The 27,474-nt window shown below is 48.9% G+C and overlaps 2 protein-coding genes across 3 annotated transcripts; one reads left to right on the top strand and one right to left on the bottom strand.

Annotated features, from left to right (window-relative positions):
- Window positions 1-593: 593 nt before the first annotated feature.
- LOC137609332 (uncharacterized) lies at window positions 594-12,005 on the bottom strand. Its single transcript, XM_068336311.1, has 2 exons — window positions 11,950-12,005; window positions 594-2,028 (listed from the first exon to the last, which is right to left on the bottom strand). Exon 2 carries the CDS (start codon window positions 2,007-2,009, stop codon window positions 594-596), a length of 1,416 nt encoding a protein of 471 aa, XP_068192412.1. The 5' UTR covers window positions 2,010-2,028; window positions 11,950-12,005.
- Window positions 7,794-26,985, top strand: slc1a9 (solute carrier family 1 member 9). Of its 2 annotated transcripts, XM_068336372.1 has the most exons (13): window positions 7,794-7,818; window positions 9,075-9,162; window positions 14,854-14,937; window positions 19,574-19,723; window positions 20,012-20,164; window positions 20,245-20,504; window positions 21,107-21,206; window positions 21,558-21,684; window positions 22,535-22,768; window positions 23,365-23,559; window positions 24,974-25,108; window positions 25,181-25,622; window positions 26,342-26,985. In XM_068336372.1, exons 4-13 carry the CDS (start codon window positions 19,579-19,581, stop codon window positions 26,510-26,512), a joined length of 1,962 nt encoding a protein of 653 aa, XP_068192473.1. In that variant the 5' UTR covers window positions 7,794-7,818; window positions 9,075-9,162; window positions 14,854-14,937; window positions 19,574-19,578; the 3' UTR covers window positions 26,513-26,985. The 2 variants fall into 2 exon arrangements, with proteins under 2 accessions (XP_068192473.1, XP_068192474.1); XM_068336373.1 differs by lacking the exons at window positions 7,794-7,818; window positions 9,075-9,162; window positions 14,854-14,937 and adding an exon at window positions 18,112-18,234.
- The last annotated feature ends 489 nt before the right edge of the window (window positions 26,986-27,474 follow it).

Here is a 27,474-nt window from a genome sequence, read left to right as displayed (position 1 = left end):
TAACGTTTGCCCCCCCCCCCCATCAGACCGAATCGATTCGCGAAAAGCACTGTTACAGTATTTATGGTAATCCATATGGGAGCAGTAAAACAGAGCCTCAGTAGGTGGCGCTCTTTCCTCTTCCTCTCAGACCAGAGGCTGGAATTATCATCAGACACTGGAGAGACCTACGACTCCATGAAGACGTCTTCTATAAATACACACTGATATACATAGCTTCATATGTAAAGGTATACTGGTGTCATATTGTACACACATATAAAGGAATATATTAATATCAAAGACATACACATGCTTACGTACTAATCAAAAATAACTTATTATGGAGGATAATTCATACAAAAACAGTACTTTTTAAAGTAAAATCTCTATATATGACATTTTTCCCTAAGATCTAGTATTGAGGTCTTGTTGTTTTTGTGTCTTTAAAGTCAGTTGAAGCGACGGGATGGAAAAGAGAAACTGGATTTAGGCAGAAATAATCAAAATATTTAAGGAATCCGGCGAGAGAAAGTGCAAACAGGAGGATGTCAGCTGTTCTGTTCTTTGTCACTTTCATGTCACTCCCCCCCCCTTCCCCTCTCTCTCATCTCTCAGCCTCTCCCCCCCCTTGTCAAGACCTCCCTTCCCACCACCTGATTGGCTCTTGACAGCAGCACGCAGACGCAGGACGAGTCGATTCGGATCCACCTCCAACCGGTTCGGTTGTTTCCGTCTTTCGTGAGCGCTCGGACGAACGACTGCTTGGCTTTGCATTCGCTCACCCACTGTTTTTTATCCACGCCCAAGCAGCCGGCGCCCGCTACGCCGGTCCCCACCGGGCGTAGGACCGCCACGCCCCCCCGCGACCTGCTGGCGTTGCTCCACTGCTCCGCCTGGCGGCAGCGAGTCTCGTAGAAGTACTGTTTGAGCGGTCCCGTCTGGGTCTGGATGTCCTGCAAGATGGTGACTTTCTGACCGTGAGAGTCGATGGCGGTGGTCTTGTCGGTGACCCAAACACTTTCCGACTCGCAAACCGACTTCTCCCCTCGCCGCCTGTCAATCAAATGCGAGCGTTTATTCCTTTTAACGACCCGGGCGGACTCGGAACCCGAGGACGAGTCTGCCCAACCCAAAGTCGTGCTCCTGTCGATGGCGCGGTCCCCGTGACCCTCGATGTGCCCATCCATGTAGTCCTGCTCCTCTTTGTCCTCCTCCAGCAGGCCCGTCTCCAACATGAGCAGGAGAGGCGGGTGTTCTGGAGGCGACGGGGAGGGCGAGAACAGGACTCGAGGATGGGCGTCCAGAAACATCTCGTCTCCTAACCCGTCCAGGACGGACCCTGGCTCAGAGTCTGAACTCTTCCCTGCCAGACGTCTTCCGGTCCCTGGTGTCCACTGGATTCCTGTCCTGGTTCCAGGTGCGTCTCTCAGACTTTCTGAGGGAACGGTTGGTTCTGGTCCTCGTTGACCTTGTGGATTAGAAGCAGGACTGACAGCATCATGGGTGTCTACTCGTGAAATCTGTAACGGTCTTTCTGTAGAGTCTTGAATCTTGTCCGACATGGGAAAGCCCACAAGACTGGAGTAACCTTGTCTGCTGCTGCTTCCATCTTTGTAGTCCTTTGGTAGAGAATTATCCTTAGAAATATCCTCGTTCCTGAGCGTTCCTGTCGCAGGAACGTCGCTGCTTGACGAGCTTTTTGATTGGTAGGTCATTGGATTCTCCACTTTGAACGTGGAAGTCTCTTCATCTACGGAGGTTTGCACATAATCCTTACGTTTCTGGAGGTTTTGTCTGTTGGTGCGTTGGCTAAGAGCAGCAGCCATGTTGTAGTCCATTTGTGAGGCATTTCCAAGGAAGTTGTAGTCCACAGGAGGAGCGGCAAGGCCAGCAACCTGGTCATGACGGCGCTCTCTGCGGTTGTCAAAGCCAGGCTCTGTCGTCGCGGCGGCAATACTGGACACGGGGTTGTGAGGGAAGGGCAGGGCCGAGGCAATCACCATGGCAACCAGGGGAAGCCAGTGCATCACTCCCAACACGTATCAGCTGGGGGGATAGAACAGACGAAGAGAGAGGCCACGTTATTTTATATTATGCACATGTGGCTTCCACGGTTAACCTAAGTACCTCAATGAAAATGTAAAACGAGAGTTTTTACTGGTGGCCCACGGCTTTACGACCACGGCGCTTCAACCGTTGATCTATGGCTTTAAAAACCTTGGCAGAACTCGTGGAAAAATACGACCAAGTACAGCAAGGTTGCTTCTTGCGGGAAGTTCAGCTATGATGCTGTAGATTCTGCCGCGTGACCTTCAAACGGAGATGCTGACAACCTGGTATGTACACAAGTCAGAAACTTTACAGCCAAAGGAAATGGATTAAAAAGATATCCGCAATTCTGAGAAAATGACTTCTTCTCCCTCTCAGCTTTTAAGGACAAATTTTTCCCCCTTTTTTTGTTCTGCTGCCTCTGGGAATCTCCTGAAATCTGTCGTAACAAATGCGACGTACCTCAGGTCTACTTAAAAGCACATAAATCACAGGAAAGCACGCTGGTATCGCTGAGGTAATCCGCAGGTATTCTACCTGATCACACCTGGTCTTTGGGTGAATGAGACGAGACAATGTCTGAACACGATGCACTACATCTGCCTCCTCGGATTGGAAGGGTTTTCTTCCAGAGTGATGGTAGCTATTGTAAATGCTGCCTGCCATAACCTGCGTTACTTAAACCGTGCACTGTACAAAACGATTGATTTATTGTGCAACAAAAAAAAAAAATGTTGAAGATTCTTAGAATTACATTTGAATTAAACCTCTCTTTGGCGTGTGTTTTGCATCCTTGTGTAACAACAAAGAAAAATCGTTTTTTAAAGGATTAATTCTGAGGTTTTACTTCCTGAAGCCTTTTCAGCGGAAGGATTTATGTTTTCTTTTCTCATCATATTTACCTCCACCAAAAGCGTAATGTTTTTGAAGACATTTGTTTGTCTGTCTTTTATTGGGACTACACAAAGAGTGATGAAAAGTTTTTCGATGGTGAGGTAGGGCATGACCCAAATGAGTGTTCAGCCTCGGGTTGTGTTGTCTGGTGCAATGAATGTCTTTTAGGGTTTGATCCGCAACAAATAGACGTCACCTTCTTTGTTTTCTCATGTGTACAGACCAGGCATGGGCAAGCTACGGCCCCTGGGCCATGGACGGCTTTCTCACTCCGGTTTAGACAAAATAATACATTAATCAATCATTAATGCTAATAACCAGTATATTAATCCGTAATGATCAGAGAGGTCAGCCATGATGGACGGATTAGAGACAGTCCTGCTGAAAAGAAGACAGGATGTCAAGCTGGAGGTGGAGGAAATGAAGATGTTCAGGTTCACTAGGAGTAAAAAGGTTGGATCGGATTAGAAATGAGTTCCTCAGAGGAACAGAGGGTGACGAGGATGGAGCTACCGCGAAAGAGGACGAGAGGAAGACCAAAGAGAAGGTGGATGGATGTAGAGAGGAAGACATGAGGGCAGTTGGTGTTAGAGAGGAGGATGAAGAAGATAGGTTAACAAGGAAAAGTAGGACACGCTGTGGAGACGCCTGATGGGCCACGCCTGAAAAAGGATGAAGATAAGTCACAGGTGAAGTCCTTTAAAACCGTTTCAACAAAATTCATCAAATCTGAACTCAACTTGAAAAAGTAACCTCAGATTTTTTACCTCATTTTCCATTAATTTATTGTAATGATCACAACTACGAACAGAGAACTTCACCATACTCAGCTTCCACACTCCCTCATGCGAGCCCGACGCAAACACTGGCTTTTCACGCCTGATGTCACTCATATTAAATAGGAAGCGTGACTCCATCGGGTGAGTCATTTCGGAGCGTCGTTCACTCTGGTGACTCAACTGGAGAAACATTCCAGTCACCCGTTCATGCGGCGTGCTCAGTCGGATGGCATTCGACCAGGACGAGCGCGTTCAGAGGTGATCGTCGCTCGTCTGAAGGCGGGGAGGAGGTCATTGGAAGGAGTTAAAAGGAGGTGGAATGAGGAGAATGTCAGGGATGCAGCTTTACTGGCGAGGCTCCTTCCTCGGGCGGCGAGGAGGAGGAGGAGGCGGGACCAACAGAAAACACAGTAAGTGTGGAGGATGTCACGGGTGTCCTGCCGAGTCCTGTCAACCGGCATCAACGGGACTCGACAGGCCACGCCCTGGACACAATACAACCGCCAAGGAGGCATCATCGGCGTATCACTCATCCCGTCGCCCCCGGGGCGCCGAGCGCCGTGCCAAACGATAAAACACATGAAGAGCATTCCTGTTTTCTGCTCCCGAACGACGGATGCCAAAATAAACCGATGCACCCGGATCAAGTCAAACACGGAGGAGACGTGCCAAAAAAAAAAAAAATCAAAAGCTGAAAACAGTGTGTGTGAGATCAGACGAGCTCTGATTGGCCCGGGAGAAACAATCTAAGGGGTTTTAAGCTTCTGTTGTTGGAACTGGAAATGTTTTAAAGGAAAAGTTCACCCAAAACGCTTCCATTCATTGTGTAGGGCGACGCTTCTTAATCCGCAACACATTGATGGAATTTCATGGCGTTGCTGCAGCTCCGCCAAACAAGTCAGAACTTGTCTTAATACGAGAGAAAAAACAATCAAAAACAAACATCAAGTGACTCCGAGTTTGCAGGACTCCCCGTGATCCCAAACGCGCTTAGAAACGACCTTATATATGCATTTTTACGGGATCAAATTTTGCCTTTTTTGCTCGAAGGCGGAAGGTGCGAACATCCGCCGCGAAACACGATCGCACAACATTGCAGCAACATCCCGTCCTCCGTTGTGAAATCACATCAGCGTTCCATCTCCTCCCGTCGTCCAGGAGGATGCGGCGTCGTTCTGGAGCTCCGGGAACATCCGAGAATCTTTCGTCTCGCTGTTGTTTTGGCCTTCTAAGTGGTTTCTTTCTTCACCACCGCGGTTCATTTGCGCCAATCACGTGCATCAGTGGCGCACACTTTCCTGAAAGTCCTGAAACCTCACTTGGTAAATAAAGAGCCCAGACGACATGACACGCTTGTGTTAATCCTGATCTCCATGACCGGGAAATTGTTGGAATGGTCACACAGGAATTACCCACAATCCTCAGAACGGGGTCCAAAAAACGCATCCAAGTGAAACTTGAACTTCTTCAAGGCCTACATACGCAGCGTTAATTCTGGAGTCTACCCAAAACGGCTCAGAAACGGCGTTCCGGTGTGGGTTCAGATCCATCAGCAGGATGTTTAGAAAGAGCTTTTTAACGGTGCGATTCCGTAACATCCCCGAAGGATATCAGGATGAGCTCAGAGAACATTTTTAAGTGACGGTTTGAAACGGATCTCCTTTACGTTCCCGTTTCCCTCCCTTTTTGAAGCGCTAGTTAGCCGTTAGCTCTTCTATTCCTGACTTGGATTAATTGTTCTCCTTGTTTTCATTTCACCACAAACCCATTTTTCAGAAGCAATATTTTTACTTTTTTGCTCTAAATCACAGCCAAAACAAACAAACAAAAAACCGATAAAAACACACACTAAGAAAAGCGCAGCGACGTGTTTCTTTATTAATTCTGACACTCGGGCAAATTGGTGCCAGCGGGAACAGCAGGGGTTTAATCCGGCTGACAGCGTGAGTGAAAGGGGAGTCGGTGGGGAATTACACTTCAGATGCCCCCCCCGTCTGTAAGACCCTCCCCAGGAAACAGATGTCAGAAAGTAGTTCCACACCTGGCAGTGGCTACTGTGCCGTTAGCGTGTTAACAGAGTAATCCCCCCCCCCCCCCAACACGTGTGGTTAATGTCAGGCATGTCCATCCAAGACAGATAAAGCATTCTGTGTTAGTGTTGGGCCCCGGGGCCCGTCCTGTCGTAACCCCCACCCTCCCAAAGAAGAGGTCTGGAGGCCAGCTGAGTTGCAGGTTTTATGACGCGTTCGAGGTGACTCAGACGTCTGAAATGCATCCGTGTGTTGGGACGGTAAACACGGTGGCAACAGGCGTGGCTCCGACGTGATCAACACATGCAGGTAAATGTTTGCCCCCCCCCCCCCCGAGTGCCTGCTGTGTTTTAAAGTGCCCACTGGCCGTCCCCGCTGTGCAAACAGCCCATTAGTTCCAGGTCTGTGAACGTTTCGTGCCCCCATTGGCCAACATGGGCAACATGTTCCTTCAACTGGATGATAACACACTGATGAGTTGCGGCGGGGGGTGGGGGGGTCCTGGATCCTGGATTCTGGGGGGTCCACTCAAAGAAGCCCTTGTTCTCAGCTGTTTTAGGGTGGTGTTGGGGTGTCCGCGTAGCGCCTTTATAGGAGGATTAATGGCATTCATAGATCACTGGAAATAGGCCAATAACAGCGGCTATTTGGGGTTTTTTTTTTAGGGGGGGACCTAAACATTGGTGCCTCCTGGCTGATGCAATAAAAGAGCATGACATCTTTAAAGGTTTTGCCTCACATCATATAATACAGCACCATTAAGTTTTGCAAGCAAACCGTGGCAACATTAAAGAAGTAAAAGCTGGATTTTGTGTGTGTTTGTTTTTGTTTTACCTCCCAAGAAGTGTGTCCCTGATCTTTGGATATTATCAGATTTAGATATAATCCGACCACAACCAGTCGGATCTACCTGCTGGTTTGGATCTCACCTCATCTGACTGTTTGCCAACCAAAATAAAACGCTGAAAGCGGCCAAACTGCACGGCTGCCAAGGGAAATAAAAATGAGGGGAATAAACCTGTTTCAAATGTCTGACCCTGTGCAGGAACGATTTAAAGCAAATGGGCTTGAAAAAAAAACCCCACAAATATAAATTAAATTATTCATTCATAAAACTAATCCTTAGGTTTACTTTTGTGCATCCCATAAATATAAATAAATGTTAAAGTGAATTCACAAATAAACACAAAGGAGTGAAATACATGAAGGAGCCAAATAAACACACAGGTTAAGAAAGTGACCTAATTAAGGGTTGTTTGACACTTATACAACTAGTAGCCCATTAAACTGATTAAATGCATCAATAAATCAATAAATACGTGCATATATCAACCCGTAAACACCGCATTGAAGCTTTTTAAACGTTTTTTTTTTTTTTTTTTTTAAATCAACAGTGGAGGATTTAAAGACATACCGTTTAGGTGAGATCCGGACCCCGCGTCCTTCCAGCTGACTCCACATTGATTATAGAGTCCTGTCCCAGTCGCTCAACTGGTAGAAAAAAAATTAACTCAAAAAACACCTTCGTTTGACACCCAGAAAACTAAAGATAAAGATTTTTTTCTTCTTTTAATAGTCCGTGACATCGCATGTGTCCCCAAAATCCGACGATAAATATAGTTAGAAACCAGAAAGAACCTCCTGCCCTGGGGGAGCGCGCCCACCCTGGAATAAACCCAGGAAAGTCTCAAAAGTGTAAAAACTTCATGTATTCCATGAGCCGTAGGTCCTCCAAGCCGGAACGGGTTAAAGGTGTGTTAGTTCAAAAATGAGAACGAAGAAATGGAGAGGTGAACAAGTTGGCCAAATGTTTTAAGATCTGAACTCCGCCTGAAACGCATTAAGTCTGACAAACAGTGAAGCCGGCGTCAATCTGGATCAGCGATTCTTTAACTGGATTTCACAATAAAAGCTCCTTCCACACACGTCTACTGCGAGTGAACGCTCCTTTAGCGCCGGTGCTTTTATTTTGAAAGCCGACATGAGAACTTCCGCTACGCTTCCTGGTTTCCCTCTGCTAGCTTAACGCAGCGAACAAGTCCGGATTCTCCTGGGAAGCGCAACGACAAGTTTCCCCTGAGGAGGTTAGTAAATTGGGAAGAGAGAAAAAAAAAAAAAAAAGACTTACAACTGAAACGAGTAACATCTGTTAGAGCAGATGTAGTTCTAACGTGTTTCCTAAACAGAATTATGTAATATAAAACCGCATAAAAGAGGTTCAAAGAGACAAATTACACCCAAATTTCCCATTTCGTTGGTGGCGAGAGATGATGCGTTCAAATACATCGCGGCGTGTCGATTCGTTTTGACTACATGTGCGTGACTGGGATATTTTTACCTCCACACACCCCCCCCCCCTCCTCCACACCCCCGTTGTGTTTTTCATCCCCGCCCCACACTTCACGAAAAACAATTTGATGAATTACCAGCAATGTGGTCCTGGCTCGTCTCCACGTCATGTGGGTTCATTATAGGTTGGTAACACTGCGTATTATTACAAACAAGCGGCAGTGAAGCGGCGTTGGCGCGACGCCGCCGGCGCGGTCCAGTCACGTGACGTCATCTTTATTTTAGATTTATACCTGAGTGCCATTTTTTGAGGGGGTGGTGTGGGGCTGTTTGGCTGCTGGGGGTGCAACTCAGGGCAGTTTGACGGGGTGATTCAGACATGACGGATTCTTTTTTTTTTTTCTTTTTCTAATGATTTGGTTTCAGGGTTTTATAAAAATTAACTGTTTATAGAATATTTATATATTTATTTTTAATTTATTATATGTTTATATACTTAATATTTATTTAATAAATGTATATAAAATGTGTATATATTTATTTTTATTTATATACTTAATATTTATATATATATTTGATACTCATGTATATTTATTAATTTCCAAAGATGGATTATAATCCAGATCCACTTGAACGTCATGAGGATTTAAATTTTGATTACTCGTTCATTGAGATTGGGTGAAAATGGAAAATGTGATCCAGAATCCATATCTGTGTGGAGATGCAAATTTTTTTGTATTGTGGACAAAATTTAAAAAAAAAAAAAAAAGCACAATGACGTTTAGTGTCAACCTTCACCGAAGGCCAGAAGTTCTCTTTAAATCAATAAAAGTCACCATTCATACTGTAATTGAAGGTTTAAGGTAATAAAGTCAAGCAGATGAAATTTTAATCTCCATCAGGAAGTATGATGGCTTGAAAAGAAGAAGAAACGTTAAAATAAGATGTATTTTTAAACCGGATCCGGATTCCCCCTGAATCTATTCCGGCGATGCTCATCCCGATGACAACACGTTCCCTGGTTTTTCTTTTTAATCCCTCTGACATGCAGGTATTAAACGCCCACAGGTGAAAACACAACCTCTTGGCACAGGAAACCCCAGGATCACGTTTCCTCCGGCGTCGCTGGTGATGCAGAGGTAACGCAGTTCATTTCATTTCTGTACATTCTAACGGCGAGCGCTTGTAATTTATAAAGACACCCATGAACGACTTTTCATGAGGAGCTATTCTTCGTTTATTATGTGGGAAACTGAACGCCAGAAGGCAGAAACACCAGTCCTGGAGGTTTATGGGGGGGGGGTGTTTGTATGTGTGTGTGTGTGTGTGTGGGGGGGGGGTCTCTCACGTTAGACGTCAGCAGTTTTTTTTAGTTTTTGCAATAAAGAAACCTGGAGGCTGCAGAATCTTTATTTACACCAAAGGGCAAAGAAGCAAGTTTGGGTTGTTTTTGGAGTCGCTCCATATCAGAGATACGTTCAAGATTTTCTCAATGTTGCAACATTTATTTTTGAAGGAATGTTTCTCATATTTGCTCCTTTCCCGTATCGCCGTTTGTGCCTCCAGATGATTTTCTTCTATCTGATTTAGAGGCATCTGCCTTTTTCAAACTCTAACCAACTTCATTTCTGGCTCTCGAATCACCCCCCAAAAAAGTTTTCTCTTCCCAGAAATTGTGACCCAGTGACTCGAGATAATCCACATACTTTTGTTGGGAACAGTTTTGTGATAAGACTGTTCTTTCTGCTGAACTGCGCTGTATCATTGCTTAGGAGAGGAAACACATCTAGACTCACCAGAGACCGGCCATCCTTTAGCATCTGCTAGCCTATTTAGCTCGTCTCTTGTCTGCGCGGTGATATGTAAAGAAAAAAGAAAAATTCCTTCATGACAAATTCTGATTAACTGGGTCATTATTCCTGGAGGGAGACTTTTCTCTTGGGGTGTTGTAATGTGTTTTTTGGCGGTCCGAGCCGTTCCATCTCGTTTGATTATGTCTGAAAGACGACAGACGATAATCAAGTCATACGGAATTGATCTGGAGCCAAAGGTACGAAGAAAAACAAGTCATTTTAATCAGGGATCGATTAGTCTGGCCTCAACTTATTGTCCACCAAATGTTTAAATGTGTCCTGGGTAATTGTGGATTGTCAGGTTTTAGGATCTGTTCACCCAAACTTCCCTGCATGCACCTTGTTATTTTCCCGAGCCGTTTTCCGACTCACGGGAAGTTGAACCAACGGAAACCGGAGCTTCTGACTTTCTTTGAGGCGAAAGTAGGCGAAGACCTTTGGCGGAGACACAATGGGGGGGGACAACGCCGACGGGCCGGCAGACAGTTCAACGGGTCCTCGGAGGAGATAAGTCGTCCCCATGCTGACCAGACAGGGGGGGGTTTCACCGCTATTGACCCGCAAGAACAGCGCCTCTACTCAGCCTCCCTAAATTCAATGGCCTCGTTGAAAAGGAGAGCCATAAACTGGCAGATGAGCAGGGGTGGAGGTGGTGGTGGGGGGGACCCGGCCTTCCCCGCCTTCCCCTCTTCTCTCACATGCTATCTCTTTCTTTCCTTTACCAAGTCGTGGTTTCCATCTCACCAAACCCTTTTCCCCGTGAATGTTTAAAAAGATGAAAGGATAAGGAGAAGAATGGAGACAAAGGAGGGGAGGCTTGTGTTACCACCCTGCCCCTGAGAGACTCCCCATGAAAGACTTGTGGGATGGGAGAGATAGGGACCGGAGAGGAGACGGGGGGGATCATGAAAAGAGGTTTTACAAACTCAAAGCGGCTAAAACGGGTCACTTCTGTATAGAGAGGCGGACTAAAGTGCAGTCTTCACTCAAGGACGGAGACATTTAACACTGTCAATACCCTCCAATGGATGGGGGGCGCTGATGTACTTGCACCCGCTGACTTGTAGTGCAAAAACACTTTGTCACACACAACTACACACTCCTGCCCATTGCCGGTGGTGTTCCTCTACCCCGTATCGCCCTGGAGAAGTTCGAAGAACCACCAGATAGTCTTTGTCATGAACTGGCCCAACTCGTACATACACACTACCTGATGTCTCCCCGGCGGCGTTCCTCCCTCCTGGCATTTAGTGTCAGTCACTCGAAATCCTCTCAACCCTCCCACCATTCTCTCTATCTCTGTCTTTGTCCGGACTTGCCCTGCATTGCACTTAGATATTTCCGCCTGGGGGTGCAGCGAGAGTTGGAACGGGAGAACGAGGGAAAGTTGTTAGCTAAGTGCGGACAGGCAAACAAAGATGACGACTGAAAGGGCAGAGAAGCAAAAACAAAAAAACCCAAAAAAAAAGATGGCGTTTTCTCAGGCTTCTACCACCAACGCCTACGCATGCTTACGTTCAGAAACGTATCATGTACGTTTAGGTTTGTTTAAGGCGTTACTTATTTCGGTTTCCTGAATACCCGAGTCACCAAATGCCCTTAAGACGAGGTCACAATGTCCCCACAGTTAAAAAAGAACGCATTTTTCCCGATTTTCCTTTGGTACGTTGTGTTTTTCCGACAAACGTTTTTCTCAAACCCAAACAGACTTTCCGACTTTTAATAAAGTCCCATAAAAAACCAGAGGCGTGCAGCGGCCTTGCATCATCCACGGTGACATCATTCCTCTACCGTCATTTTCTGCTCATTTTTCTCAGATTCTTGAAATCTATTTAAAACAACAAACAAGACATTTTGATGTTTCCAGATGTCACTTTTTTACTACCTTGCCGTCCTCTGATGGGATCATTCCGTCCTCCACTTGACGGACGTCATTCTTCGTTTCAGACTCATATCTTGATATAATTGGACTAGTCGTTATTATAGCCAATTTTTTCAAATAGCTGAGCTGAGCTGTTGGGGAGTCGAGGCGAACCAACTCACCGAGTCAGACCTCAATTACCGAACCCTGACCTTATCCCATGGGATCCTCCATCAACTCGTCCGCGCCGTCGTCTGTCTTCCTTTGGCCGATTGACGTTTTCCTTCCTTTTCCTGCCGTGGTTGACCTCACCATCTCGACTGTGCCGTCCTTTGTTGCCTTTAAATTCAAACCTCTCTCCAGCGAGAGCGGTGCCGATATCGCCACCGCCACATACGCTCTCACTTCTGGCGGCATGTGTTTTCAATTTCAGGCGTAATGCTCCTCTCTCCGCAATCTCGACCAATTAGGCGAAGCCTTCTGGAAACGTACCAGTCGACCGGCAACGATGGTACAGAGGTAAAAGGTCAAAGTTGAGGTCATTCAGAAAAGGGAAAAAAAGGAGGGGGTGGGGCGGGGTAAGTGTGATCATGGCGTTACATCAGTCAGGTTTGGACGTTCCATCAGCCGCGGTCCAGCTTCCTTGCATCGGAGGCACAGGTGTGGGATTGAGCGCAAAACGGAATTCAAGCTTCAAATTAAGTTCCACGACATTCTGAAGGTCAAACCGGATGACTGACGGACCACACGTAACACACACACACACACACACACACACACACACACACACACATGCAAACGCCCTGACAAACAAACAACACATGCGCCTACAAGTCTTTCCTGCGAGGAACCGAAATGAGCGCTTGGAATGTTCACCTTCGGGAGAAGGGGGGACTGGGGAGGGAGTGGGAATGTGAGCGCATCGGAGCTGCAGAGCTCTCGTTAGGGGAGCGGACGACTCGTTTGGGTGACGCCGTTTCACGCTTAATGAGAAACACGTTGGACCTGGGGTGTGTGTGTGTGTGTGTGTGGGGGGGGGGCGCTGCAGCAGAAGGCCGTTACCCAGCGGTCCTGATTGTAGCCGGCGTACGACCGCCGCCGCTCGCAGACGCTCCCGGCCGTCTGGTTGACATCACATCGCCGTCGATCCCTCTCCTCTTACGGCACCCCGCTCTCTCCAACCCCCCCAGATCACTTCTCAATCACTCCCCCTCGCCTCCTCACCCGTTCTCCTCCGTGTCTCCTTACAGCCCACCTCTACACTTTCATTCAGCCGCCGCAGATGGATTGCATTCTGGGTGCCCCCCCCCCCCCCCCCAGATTAGGCATGCAGCCTAAATAGTGAATGATCTATTTACAGTTACGTCTTCTTCTGGCCGACATAAACGAACACCTCCCACCAAGTATGGGGTTCACGTTTTTGTTTTTTGTTTTTTGGGGGGGGGGTATTTTGGACTAATAAACCTGACTGTCCTTCCTGCTTTGAGGGGGCCCCTACCCATCCATGAGTCGTGTTTTTTGGCCCTTTTTCTCGCCAAAGGGAAAATGTTGCACATTGTAAACTTCAGTCGCCGTCACCCCCCCAGGATTGGGTTGCAGAGGCAGACTCTGTGTTTGAACGGCTCGGGCAATTAGTAGAGGATAGACTTACAGCGCACCTCCCGCACAATGGAGGCACCGGCCCCGGCGTACAAACCCCTGTTCCCATCCTGCCCCTCTCCATCTGTCACTGTGTGTGTGTGTGTGTGTGTGTGTGTGTGTGTGTGTGTGTGTGTGTGTGTGTGTGTGTTTCAATTTGCTTTATGCGATCTTGCAGAATTTAAGCACGTGTAACAGAGACTCGAACATTAAAATCTAACGCAAACATTCTCACACCAACGGGTCAAGATTCTTATTGGTTTACGTTGCGTAATGATTGGATTTGCATGAATTGATCGAAATATTTAGATCGCCTTCACCCCAAACTCAACAACCAATCACATGAGACTAGAAGTTTGACCGACCAATCAGGTCACAGGCGGGTTTAGAGGCGCAGAATTTGAGTCTTCTCATCTTCGGGAAGGTTTTCATGAGTAACGTATGTGTTAATTATTCAGGTGATTAGTTAAAGATAGTTTACTTCTCAACCAATCATCTGTCTCCGTCTCATCCTGGCCCCGCCTCTTCCTCGCTCGCCTCAGAGCGCGCTTCATTATCGAGTGTTATGTGTTGTAAATCACACGTCTCACTCAGTCCGTAAAGACGAGCATCCAGGGAACGTCGAGCATCTTCCACCTGTCGCCCAGGTGATCGCCGCGGTTACCATGACGACCTGGAGGAGGAGAGATTACACAAATACACAAGAGGTAAAGTCCAAACTGGGATTGGGGAGAGGGAGGAAACTGGGAAAGGCTGGAGATTTTATGAGTGTTTTATAGTCCGTTCCTGCGCCGGATCGAACTCAGGTGGAAAAGTTCAGCTCATGGATTCATGATTGATCAAAAAACGTAATCATAAATAAAACAAAATCCACAAATAGTGAAGGAATAATCGAGTAAACAAAAGGTGAAAAGTGGCGTTTAAGGGTTGGGTTTTAAGGCCTCCGCAGAGCCAGTCTGTCTGATATCTGCATGTTGATGCTATCCTGTGAAGCTACGGCCATAAATCCATCATGCCCCCCCCCACCCCTGCCCCGCCCGGCCCCCACCATAAAGATCAATCACAGGCTGACGTTCCTCCTGCTGCAGCCCGGAGTCTCTGGCACGACAACCTTTAAACTTATTTATCAGTTTAGCTCTAATAAAGTCTTGAGCTTCGTGGAAAATGTCAGACCCCCCCCCCCTCCAACATCCCCCTACCCCCCACGCCCTGACCGACACCGATATCTGTCAAAGGATCCTCCAGGATGGGATTCCTCCTCTGTGCAGAGTCATAGCGCCCTCCTGTGGAAGGGAGGGTAACAGCAGAGGACGCTTCCTCCCGTTTTTTTTGTGAAATCCTCCTCTTTGCAGTTTAAATAAGGCAAAAGGAGACCTGTGAGGGTGGGGGGGGTTGGGGGGGCAAAGGGGGAAGGGAGAGCGGGAGGGCATGAGGGGTCAGAGCTCCAAGCTGTTGTATTAATCTGCAAATTTCCTCAGATGACTCAAGGACTCCGACTTTGCCTCCAGTCTCGTCTCCCGATGCCTCGCTGTTGTCGGAGGGGAGCCAGCGACACACAGCAGGTAAACCAGGGGGGGGGGGTCTCATCATTGTTTTATCCTCACCGGTGGGGGGGTCTGAACCTCCTGTGGGCTTGTGATTCATGTGGGATGGGGTGTCTTTGATTTGCACGCCTGGATGCGTGGGGTACTGATGCTGCTGGAGATGTTGGAACAAGCTGAAATGTTAGCTCAGCGTTAGCTTTCTGGGTGCTGCCGGGGTCAGAGGTCACGGCGGCCTTGATGGAGGAGTTCCTGGTGCTCCTGAGGAGAGGGGTTTACCGTTTAACGCTCGTTGGAGCGACGGAGGAAAAAGAAAAGAGAGGAGAAAGAAAGTTTATAAATAGCAGAGCTTTAGGAGGACGAGGAGAGCAGATGTGATCGACAGTCTGTGCTTAAGGAGTTCAAACGGCAGATTAATACCCCCAGATTATCGTTGGGGGTGGGGGGTGGGGGTCGTGGACACGCACTAACAGAGATGCAGATTAATCACACACCAGCTAGAGTTTCCTGTCACTCTCACTCCATGACCAATGGTCTCACACACACACACACACACACACACACACACACACACACAAACACACACACACACACACACACACTTTATAACTTTCTGGCTGCATCTATTTCGTGTCCGGCGAATAATTAGTTGAATTCAATAAAGTTTTTTTTTTAGAGTTTCACGAATGTCGCCGTTTTTGTTTGTTGGTCTGTTGTCATGGTAACACAAAAAACAAATGGACGCATTTCAACCAAACTCCAAGAATTCATTCGAACTTGGTTTGAATTCAGATCCAGGAATAGTTGTTGGGTTTTCTTATGTCTCTCCAAATACCACCAGATCAATTACGTTTAAATTTTTAAATGTAGCTGCGACGTCCCTAAAAGTAAATCTAATCCATACGTTCAATTCTCTAATCTAATATCTATTGATCGTTTATCTTCTATCAATCAATTGCAATCCACATGAACTGGAAATAACTTGTCAAACGGTGGCGTGGATCCCTACAAAGCCGTGTCTGTGTGTGTGTGTGTGTGTGTGTGTTCCACGCCACACCGACCATCCTCATCCTCATCTGCCTCCACTGACCGACGGGAGGATGAAGAGTTGGGGATTATATCTTTGCAAAGCTCACACCAAACAATCAACCGCTGAAATAATCCTCTGAGACACACACACACACACACACACACACACACACACACACGCACACACACTTGTCTGAACAATTCCCTCCACGTGAAATCACTTATATTGTTTTGTCGATCTCAATGTGTGACCAAAGAAACCTGGAGAACAGATTTCCATGTTTTGGCGGGAAAATGAGTTCTGTTCCAGAACGGTTCTAAATCGGGGGGTGGGTTTTGTGTGTGTGCGTGTGTGTGTGTGCGTGTGTGTGTGTGCGTGTGTGTGTGTGAGTGCGTGTGTGTGTGTGTGCGTGATAAATTACAATCTGTATCCACCATATTTACATGCTTTCACAGCAGCTAATCCGAATTGGATTTTCCATCAGTGTTGATTGGGATGAATTGGACTCTTGGGCTAATTTTAGTTCCCGCTAATTGTTGTGAAACACTTACAATTCCCATCACCACCCGCCAGCGCCCAGAGCGACGTCTGGAATGTCTTGTTTTACTCCAAAACAAAAGCCCCAAAGGTATTTAGTGAAGTCGTCTTTGATGAAGACTGAACGTCTATATTTAAAACAATCCAACCCGATCCAGCGGAGAACATTCTACCAACACATGGATCCCGTTCTCATGGCTGGGTAGTTCATCTTCTGCTCATTTGTAGCGCAGCTGACTGAGATCTGAAGCAGGCGTACGGATTGGCCGGGCAGAAGGGATTTATAACTGTATGTATAGCCGCCGTACATCTGCTTGATCTCCTGGACCAACATCTGGATTGGCTTGCCTCGTTAATGTCAAGACTATAAGCGTGCGTCGAGCCGGCGTCGGCCAGACCGGCGCGAGTGTCGAGGTCGTCCGTGGCGTCGGTGCCCTGGCGGTACGTTCAGCAATCGAAGCGTTCTCCTCTGGAGGATTAACTCATCCCGTCGTGGTCATCGCAGCCCAATGTCCCGGAAACCATGACGATTAAGAAGATGTGTCGTAAGTACATTCTGAGACTGATTGCGATGGCTGTCGCACGCCAGACGAAGTCTTGACGCAGACGACTCTGGTGTTTACGTCACCGTTGGCCTCTTCCTATCTCGCGGTCGCGTTTCGCCCGCGATGGCTAAACCAGAAGGGGCTTCCTGTGCTCTGAACTCAACGCCCCTTTGGGGCTGATGCCTTCATCTTTGTTCTTAGCAACACATGCAGCTAAAGTCGAGGATTCCCTTCAAAGGGGGGATGCCTCCCGGTCCAAAGCCTACCTGGCAGAGTTGTAATACCTGTGTCATCTCTACAAAATCCAGGATTTGCAATAAGCCGCCGGGGCAAACAGTCTGAACCCGCTGACTTTAATTGTTGTGTTGTATCAGGTACGCTAAGCTGCAGTGTGACGTAACAGGCATCTCTCAGGCCAGCCGCTCCAGCTGTTTCTTGTGCACCTAAAGTTCTACGTTGGGTTGCTGTAGATGCTGACCCCAGTTCCTCGAGGCTGGCCGTGTCTCTGGCATTTCCTGGAGCAGGAGAATAATCTGTGAAGGACGGACGACAGATTTGCGCAGCAGCTTCAGGTTCTTGAGTCTCGTCCCTGCAGCTTAGAGTCGTCAGCGCCGCCCTCCTCTTCCTCCTCTTCCTCCTCTTCCTCCTCTCAGGGGGAGGCACGTTGTCACCTCATTATTCTGGGGCCTCGGTTTGACCTGCTCAGGGAACCGAGGCTTAATTTTCCAAGATTTTGCTGCGTCCGTCTATAGTTGCGCACCAGCACGTGTCACCACTTTTAAATTACACAAACATCAGTTTCTCTTTGCGTTCTGAAGCAAAACCAGACTTCAGCCTGACCTCGACGGCTTCTACCTGGTTTCATGATTCCCACCTTAGACATAGTCAGACATGCTTCAGGACACACCCGACTGATGCCACCAAATAATGGTGATACAAAGAATGACATAAGGATTGGAAAGAGGATTTGCAAAGACTGAAACGGTGGAACTCCCTCCCCCCTGATCTCCTCCGTACTCCGATCGCTGAGGATTATATCTTTGCGAATGAAACGTTAGCGGGACATTCTCCTTCCTGTGTAAACATACAATCACCAATCCGGCTTCTGGTGGACTCGGGACGGTTTGCAGAGACCAGATCGAGGGTAGAGATATGACCGGCAGGAGGTGAATGGGAGGCGGCCAACGCGTGACAACCGACCGACCGGTAGGTAACGCCGTCCCGCTGCTCGTCTGCTTGTGCTGTGGTGAATTTGAGGCGATGCCATCCACTCAGCTGATGGATTATAATCACGTCTGGTTTGGCGACGACCTCGCTGAGTCAGACTGTTTGTAAATGTGACATTCATACCTCTGACGATTATTTGGCACGGCGGCGCTGCTCTCCAGATGTGTTTACATAAGATTCATGTTTAGAGATGGCGGCGGGTGGGGGTCTCGGAGATCCTCTCTGTAGGGGTTGGGATGTGTGGCGTTATTGGACGGCGGACACATTCCTACCCGCTGATGCTTTCTTTGTGTTGAAGATGATGGAGGAAAATCTGATTGCCTCCATAACATTCCTGCGATGATGCACGGGAGCTAAAATAGACTTTGAATGGTGGTTATTAGCAGCCGACAGGTGTTTATTTGAAGAGGTGTAAAAAATGATGTTTTTAAGAGCGAGCGATAGATGCGGGTGGAAGAACAGTGAATATTTCCCGCCAAAAGAGATTTTAAGTAACATTTCCCCCCATTAAGCAGAATATTGTCTCAACATTTGTGCGATACATCTTTATAAGCATTTTTAGAGCATTTTCCGTCATCCGATAAGGTCCACATAATATGAAGTGGTGGGGCCACATTTGGCCCCCAGGTCTTGAGTTTCACACATGTGGTCTAGACGAATGTGTGTTGCATGGATGGCCATGACACTTCATGCTAACTAACATCTATGGCTTCTTCAAGGTGAAGAATTAATCTAAAGAATTGTTTTGTCTTTTAGTTAAAATACAACAACTACGATTAGAAGGATTGTAAAATGGTTTTAGCGATCCCAAACCCAAACTTGTCCGTCATGAAGCCTCGTTCTTCCCCTCACTCATCAGCTCCATCTCTTCCTTTATCAGCGACTACATCTTAAGTTGTATTTAGATTTCAATTTGGAGGATGATTACAGATCGGCTATCGTCAGGTCTTTCTTCACTTCCTGTTTAGCCGTTATGCGTTGGGGTTTCCTGCAGTCGTGCTTCTTTACCTTCCTTAAGAACCAAAACCAAATACTGTAATGACCTTTCTGTCATCAGTCCTTGTCGTCCCTCGCTTCTTGTAAATAATGAAGTGAACCACCCAGAATGGCGACAAGACGGGTCCTGGCCAACCCTTGGAGAAAAGAACGCTTTGTTGAGATAATCCTAAACAAACCCGTGCCTTCAGGTTTGACGAATCAGCTGGGGCGCTAAAGGTGCATCATTAACCGACGCGGAACGCTGTGCAGGCCGGCACGTGCTGGTCGGTGCTTAAGCTTGTATTTAGAAGCAAACCCGTCTCTTCATCCGTCTCCGCAGGCAGGATGACAAACCAGTCGACAGCGAACCAATCCAAAGCCAAGGAGAAAGACGAGAACCAACGAGATGACAACACGGACGTGGCGTATAAAGACGCCGGCCACTGCAGCCGCAACACCCACAACCTGCTGCTGGGACTCACCGTCATGGGTACGCATGGACGACACGAACCCCCTTATGGTTATAGAACAGGGGTGTCAAACTCAATGTCACAGAGGGCCACGTGATAAGATATGGAGGGCCACATTTGGCCCCCTGGCCTTGAGTTTGACACGTGTCATCGAGGCTCGTTGTTTCTTTAGTGTCGACAGTTGACGTTATGCTAGTTGTCAAAGAAAAGTCCTCACAAAGTCAAGAAGTGTTGTCACCTGGAGGTAAACCAGATATAAAACAACGTTCTACGTTGGTAGAAAGTGATTGTTGTGTCCCGCCCCCCAGGCGTTGTCATGGGAGCGGTGTTCGGGATGCTGCTGCGCTACATGAAGGTGAAGGACTACGCCGTCCTGACCATGATCTCCTTCCCGGGAGAGATCCTCATGAGGATGCTGAAGATGCTCATCCTGCCTCTGATCATCTCCAGCCTCATCACGGGTGAGCCGCCACACGTGACCCAATGACAACGAGTCGTGCTAGCTAGCATGTTAAATACAAACACGCTACTGTGTGCGCAGGGCTGGCCGGGCTGGACGCCCGCTCCAGCGGCAGGATGGGCAGCAGGGCGATGGTCTACTACATGTCCACCACCGTCATCGCCGCCATCCTGGGGGTCATCCTGGTGTTGGGGATCCATCCGGGGAACCCCAAGCTGAGGGGACAATCTAGCACAAACACGCCGCCAACCAAGAACCAGGAAGTCAGCAGTCTGGACGCGTTTCTGGACCTGATCCGGAACCTGTTTCCTGAGAACCTGGTGCAGGCCTGCTTCCAACAGGTAGACGTCGCTTTGGTTTTCAGCCCGATGCTAAATTAAGTCTGTTCAGCAGCTTTCGTACGGATTACACCAAAAGGTCGGGAGTTCCGAGGCCGAGTCTGGACAAGGTTTCAGTGAGTCTGACAGGATGGACGAAGATGAAAGAGTTGCTAATGATCCTCTGGAGAAGACGCGTGTTCTCCCAACGCCACATGTTTCCTCCATGTGTTCCAGAAGGACAAGGAGGAAGGAGAAGAAGATAACCCTGGTTCTGTTCCACACAACAAATACGACCGGATGGAGACCGAGAGGAAACAAAGACCGCCGTTGATCTGAGACGATCATTTTTAACCCATAATCCCGACTCTCAATCCCGTCCGTCCCATTCTCCTCCGTCTTCTGTCCGTCATGCGTGTCTGAGTGATTAGAAGCCGTCGTCTGCGTCGGACGGGGCGAGGGGTCAACTCCTCTGCTGCTGCTAATCTGCTAACATCTGTAACATCGTTGTTTTACCCAGCAGCCCCGGCTTAGAGCCGCCCTCTCCTCCTTCCTGTGGTGTTCCCTCTGCCTTTCTTCTCGACAATCAATCAGTCCGTTCTGCCCACCCCCCCACACCCCTCCAGGTCCAGACGGTGCTGAAGAAGGTCCCGGTGATGGTGAACCAAACGGAGCTGCTGGTGTCCAGGAAGAAGCTGGAGTACAAATGGGGCATGAACGTCCTGGGTGAGTCCCTGTGCTGCCTTCAGGGGACCGTAGGAGTTTTCAGTGTCGTGTGTGTGTGTGTGTGTGTGTGTGTGTGTGTGTGTGTGTGTGTGTGTGTGTGTGTGTGTGTGTGTGTGTGTGTGTGTGTGTGTGTGTGTGTGTGTGTGTGTGTGTGTGTAGAAAATCAATACAGCAGTGACACAAAAATATTTTAAATTCAAACGATGGAATCACAAGATATTTAAAAGGGGATTCTTTAGGAAACAAACAAAAGCGGTGGGAATATTCCTGGGGGGGTGTGTGTGTGTGTGGGGGGGGCGTTCCAAACTGATGAGGCCTCCCTGGCGTGTGGTTCTGTCCCGTGTCCTGCAGGCCTGATCGGATTCTTCATCACCTTCGGCATCTGCATGGGCCGGATGGGCGAGCGGGGGAAGGTCATGTGTGACTTCTTCAACATCCTCAACGAGATCATCATGACCATGGTGTCCCTCATCATGTGGTCAGTTTCCCCCGCCGTGTGTGTGTGTGTGTGTGTGTGTGTGTGTTCGTTCGTTTGTTGCCTTGGCGATGGTGGATCAGGAGGAGGAGCCTGAGGAGGAGGGACTTGACGGACACGGACAGATGGGAAAGAAAAAGGGCTTCCCTGGTGCTTTCTGGAGTCTGTGGTATGCCGGGGAGTCGGGGGGCCCCGGAACAATGTTGTGCCCCCCCCCCAACAAGAGGAATCGGGATGGAGGATCTCCAAAATGTAATGGATCCGCTGACGGCGGCGGAAAACGCAGATGCAGGTGGGCGGGGCGGCGGGATGTGAGGGGACGTCTTCAGGGAGGAGGACACGCCTTAACGCGACCCGGGTCAGTTGTAAAGGGGGGGGGGGGGCGTTGGAAGACGAACAGCTGGACGCCTCGCGTCCCCGCTCGCATCGCTCGCCGAGTGTAAACAGATGAGTCAGCGCTCCGACGGGCGAGCGCCGTGTTTACGACAAAAAAAAACACGCATCGTACGACGAGCTCATCCATCACGACCGACACGAGACGCCCCCCCCCACCACCACCACCACCACACAGCTGTCCGCGCCCAGACGGCAGGACTGCAGGCCGTCGCCGCCACCGCTGCCGCCACATGGGGGGGGCGGGGCTACGAATCGGATGAACAACTGCAACTGGAAACCAGAGATCCAAGAATGTGCCGTGAAAACCCGCCGACCCGGGTGGGGGGTCACTGAGGGGGTCAACGATACTTCTCTTGTTAATAAAGTTTTTCCACAGATAATCAATCATTAATCAGATGAATCTATTCTAAGCAGAGGTCAAAGGTCAGCCCTCCCCCCCACCCCCCCATCTGCTCAGGTACTCCCCCGTGGGCATCGCCTCTCTCATCGCGGGGAAGATCGCCGCCATCGGAGACCTGGAGGTGGTTGCCAGGCAACTGGGGCTGTACATGGTGACGGTGGTGGTGGGCCTGGTGATCCACGGCGGCTTCATCCTGCCCGCCATCTTCTTCGCCATCACCAGGAAAAGCCCGTTCACCTTCTACTCCGGCATCTTCCAGGCGTGGATCACGGCTCTGGGGACCGCCAGCAGGTAGTGTGTGTGTGTGTGTGTGTGTGTGTGTGTGTGTGTGTGTGTGTGTGTGTGTGTGCGTGTGTGTGCGTGTGTGTGTGCGTGTGTGCATTCTCCGGTGGGGCGTGTGTGAACACATGCGCGTCACATGTTTCTTGGCGTCTCCTCTCGGCGCAGCTGCTTTGCGTCCCTGCGATTGGATGGGCGTGGCCTGCCAGGTGTTCGGGTCCGAGCCGACCAATCGGGACGGCTTATCCCCGACGTGTGCGATAGATCCGTGTCGGGTAGATCCCGTGTAAAAACCGTGGGATTAGCGACCAAACTGGCGTCCCGCCTGGGATTCTGCGCCGCCGTTGTCGCCACGCGTTACCGAGGCGGGTGGGGGGGGATTCTGGGTAATCCCATCAGTGTTTCCTCTAATTATATTAGCGGGGGCTTAGCGGGGTCTGGAATCAAATTCCTGTAATTCACAGGCAGGATGGCAGCAGCTGTCCAGAATGGGGGGGGGGCGGGGAGGAAGAGGAGGAGGAGTCCTATTTCCTCCCGCCTCCCGCCACCTGTCTGTCCATTTCCTGTCCGTCCCTGCTGAACGTCTTCATTCCTGACCCCCCCTCCAGCGCCGGGACGCTCCCCGTCACCTTCCGCTGCCTGGAGGAGAACCTGAAGATCGACAAGCGCGTGACCCGCTTCGTGCTGCCCATCGGCGCCACCATCAACATGGACGGCACGGCGCTGTACGAGGCGGTGGCCGCCATCTTCATCGCCCAGATGAACGACATCACGCTGGACGGTGGGCAGATCATCACCGTCAGGTAATGCCACATGGGGGGGCGCCGCCACGCCCGTCCCACGGCGGTGGAGGAGGAGGGTCTTTGTCCTTATGTTGTAAAAAATTCAACAGGAAGTAAAGTACAGGAAGTGGCTCTTCTGCAGCTTCCTGCTTCGTGAACGTTCTGCTACCTCCTGCAAACCCACATCTTCCTGTAACGACCCTAAAATCTACCGATAATTAATTCTTTTGATTTATTTTCTGAGTTTCCAGCTCAAACCTTCGTGTCTAATTGGAAACAGGATCCGATTCTGCTTGTTGTTGCCGTCGGTTACAAACGTTGTTCTGCACTTTGAAGCCGCCTTTTATATGTCTTTCATTAGCGGCTGGTTTTGCCTGAATTTAATGTTCAAAATGTCTGCAGGACTATTGTTCTGAAACCAGACCCATATGAGGCGTTTAAATCTCCTCGGCGCTGCTTGATCTCTGGGTGGGGGGGTTTAATCGGCGCCGTGTTTTTTTGCTGAAGACCATTAAAGAAGAAGTAATGGAGAGATCCGACGAGCAGCGGGACTCGGTAAACATCACCAGTCAGAAGCGCAGCCGACCCGACCCCCGATGGAGGACGTGATGCGTTGTGGGCGACGGTTGCGTGTGGCGTGTTGGAATCAACACGTGTGAATGTCAGGCCGCTGCAGACATCAGAATGAAAGTTAAAGTCATGATTCAGTCGTTTTCCTTCCTGTTTTTTTCCGTTTTCGTGGGTCACGGGGGTTGCTGCGGTAAACGTTATGTTACATTACATTATATTTTAGTAACTTAAATATCTAATCCTATTATAATGGATGATAATGCAGTGGCGTCGTTTGGAATAACTTCATTTCTAATTGCTTGTAGACAGTGATATCAATATTTATTTAGGATTTATTTGAAATCATCTTCATTTTTTGGTTTTTAATTTTATTTTATTTTTAAATTTATGTTTTATTTTATTTTTATTTTTTTATTTTGTTTTTATTTATTTTTATTTTTTATTTGTTTTATTATTTTTAATTCTTCCTTTCTTATTTATTTAATTCTATTTTTTTGGAGGGGGGGGGTCCAAATGAGTTGGTTTTCGGGATCCAAATTTTTTATATTTTTTTAAATCTGGGCTGAGTTTTAAGATTTTTGTTTTTTTCTACGACCACATGAATAAAAAAAAAAAGTCTACTTCAGAGCGACGTGTAATTTAGCCACCCAGATCCCACCCACTAACTCAACCACCCCTTAGATGGGTCTCCTGAGGGATTCTGGGTAACCCTTGAAGCTTCCAGTCTTTATATAAAGAAGTTTCACTGGTTTCTTTCTGGATTGAAACCAAACTAAATCCATCACGTGTTGCGTTCAAGTACGGCGTGTGAAACAGAGTTGTTAGTCAGGCGGGGGATTTTTGAAGCTGTCTCTTCCTCCCCCAGTATGACGGCCACCCTGGCCAGCGTGGGGGCGGCCAGTATTCCCAGTGCCGGACTGGTCACCATGTTGCTGATCCTGACGGCGGTCGGCCTCCCGACGCAGGACATCAGCCTACTGATCGCCGTCGATTGGCTGCTGTGAGTCTGATGGAGGGGGCGGGGTTTACCTGAGAGGGAGGGGTCACTCACTCACGCTGTGTGTCCGCCCAGTGACAGGATGCGTACCTCCATTAACGTGGTGGGGGACTCGTTCGGCGCCGGCATCGTGGACCACCTGTCGAGGGCGGAGCTCACTGAAATCGACGCCGCCGAAATGCAAATGCTCCCGCTGGAGGGGGGGGAGCTGGATTTCATCCCCCCGCCCCCGATCCTCACCGACATGGACCTGATCGACCCATTCAAACCGCCCGAGCTCCCGCCTCGCTCCCCCCGCCCGCCCAAACAGAACCACCACGGCCACGCCCCCTCCCAGACCCACTCCCTCACACACTCGCCGTCCCGTTCCGTCCGATCTCCATCGCCGCACTCCATCCGCTCCCCCTCCCCGCGTTCCATTTGCTCCCACTCACCCCGGCCGTTCCGCAGCCACTCCCCTCGCCTCCTCCGCAGGACGGAGCCGGGCTACTGCCCCCTGCCCGCCCACGACAACCAGGTACGTTGCTAGCGTGAAGCTAACGGTCCAGGTTAGCTTCCAGGAAACGCGTCCGGTGTTTGGAGACTGGTCTGACTGGAAAACAGACTATCAATGAATAAAGAAAAATAACATCAAACACGAGTTGTCTTCGTTACTGCATTGTGGGAAATTTTAACTTTTGGTCAAAACACATTCTGACCTCTTATACTCTCGAGGGCCACATTAAGTGATGTGGCGGGCCACATTTGGCCCCTGGGCCACGAGTTGTGACACGTGTTCTCGAGCATCAGGTGAGGACCTGGTGAAGTTTGGTCCAGATAGTCTAGAATCTAGACTGGAGGGATAGTCTTGTCCAGATAGTCTAGAATCTAGACTATCTGGACAAGACTTCTGTGACAAGACTATCTAGACTTTAGATAGTCTAGATAGTCTTGCAGGGCAATAGATTATCTAGACTTTAAGTAGTCTAGATAGTCTTGCAGGGCAATAGATTATCTAGACTTTAAGTAGTCTAGATAGTCTTGCAGGGCAGTAGACTATCTAGACTTTAGACAGTCTTGCCACAGGATTACTACTCTAAATCTTGCAAAGATTCCGATCTTTCCTGAACCTTCCTTCCGTTGTCTTTCCGGTCAAACCGCTGGTCTCTCATCACCGTGGCGTTTTTCCCCCAGCGTTCCCACGTTCGTCCTGATCCACACGTCCTCCACCTTCTCATCGTTTCTCTCCCCTCTCAGATTCCCACAATGCCTCGCTCCTACCGAGAGCGGGAGCGGGAGCGGCTGAGGCGAGGGAGCGAGACGGAGGAGGACGACGAAAGGGTTCTGGGGGAGGTGAGCGACGGCGAGGAGAGCGATGACACCGCCTACGATCGGAGGCATGCCATCCCACCGTCCGACCTGCCCTGACTGGGTTCACCCCGTCGTTTTCCCGCCACGTTGGAGGTTCACGACAGATTGGAACGCTGTCTCAAGGCTGGACACTGTTCTCGATAAAGACTTCAACAGAAAACCTTCTCCCTAGTTTACTTCCTGTTGACTTCCTGTTTCTTCCTCCATTGCTGTATCTGAACTTCTCCCACTTTCTTGCGGCTCTTGTGACGGATCTGTGTTAGCTGTTTCAAGCCTTTATGCTAAGCTAATCCAACCGTCAAGACGTCGTTTCTCTCCGCTGATGTTCACGTCGTCTTTATCAGCTATGGTTTGTATTTTCTAGTGATGGTCTGGTGTCTGAACCGATTTGTTGTGTGTTTTAATATTAGTCATCTCTTTTGAATCTGTGTAAAATAACTTGAATTTTCAACACGATGTCATCGCCGCCTCCCTCCATCCTTTACGTCCTGACTCAGATTCACAGGCTGGTGTGGATACTGCAATAAATTCCCAGAGATTTATTTAAAATAACGGCCTTTGATTCATGTCTTTGCTGCTCGAGTCGGTCGTACGAGGGGATTTGCCGCCAAAGCGGGACACGCGTCAGCGTTCGGCCGCTAGAAGACGAAGATATTACTTGATGGAAAAGTCGCGACAGACGAAGAGAAACCAACACGCTTAATCCTCTCAAAGAGGGGTGAGGGATGGGAGGGAAGGGGTGAGGGATGGGAGAGGCAGATGGCCGCAAAGACGTCAATCCCACCTCGTTCTTCCCAGACAGCATAAGATCACGTCAGACTGGGGGGGTGGGGTTGAGGATAGGGGGGTCGAGTCAGGTGATGGCGCTCTGCTCTAAATCTGACGTGCAACTTTCTTTTTTTTTTTACTGTGTAAAGAAACTCGTGCCTTAAATTTTTTTTATACATATGTAGGAATTTTTGTAGCAGCTGCTGTATTTTTGCAAATATTTCTGAAAGATACTTTCAAAATAAAAGTCT

The sequence above is a fragment of the Antennarius striatus genome, chromosome 16 (genome assembly GCF_040054535.1).
Source record: "Antennarius striatus isolate MH-2024 chromosome 16, ASM4005453v1, whole genome shotgun sequence".
Taxonomy (NCBI): Eukaryota; Metazoa; Chordata; class Actinopteri; order Lophiiformes; family Antennariidae; genus Antennarius; species Antennarius striatus.
This window is presented reverse-complemented; position numbering and strand designations above follow the sequence as displayed.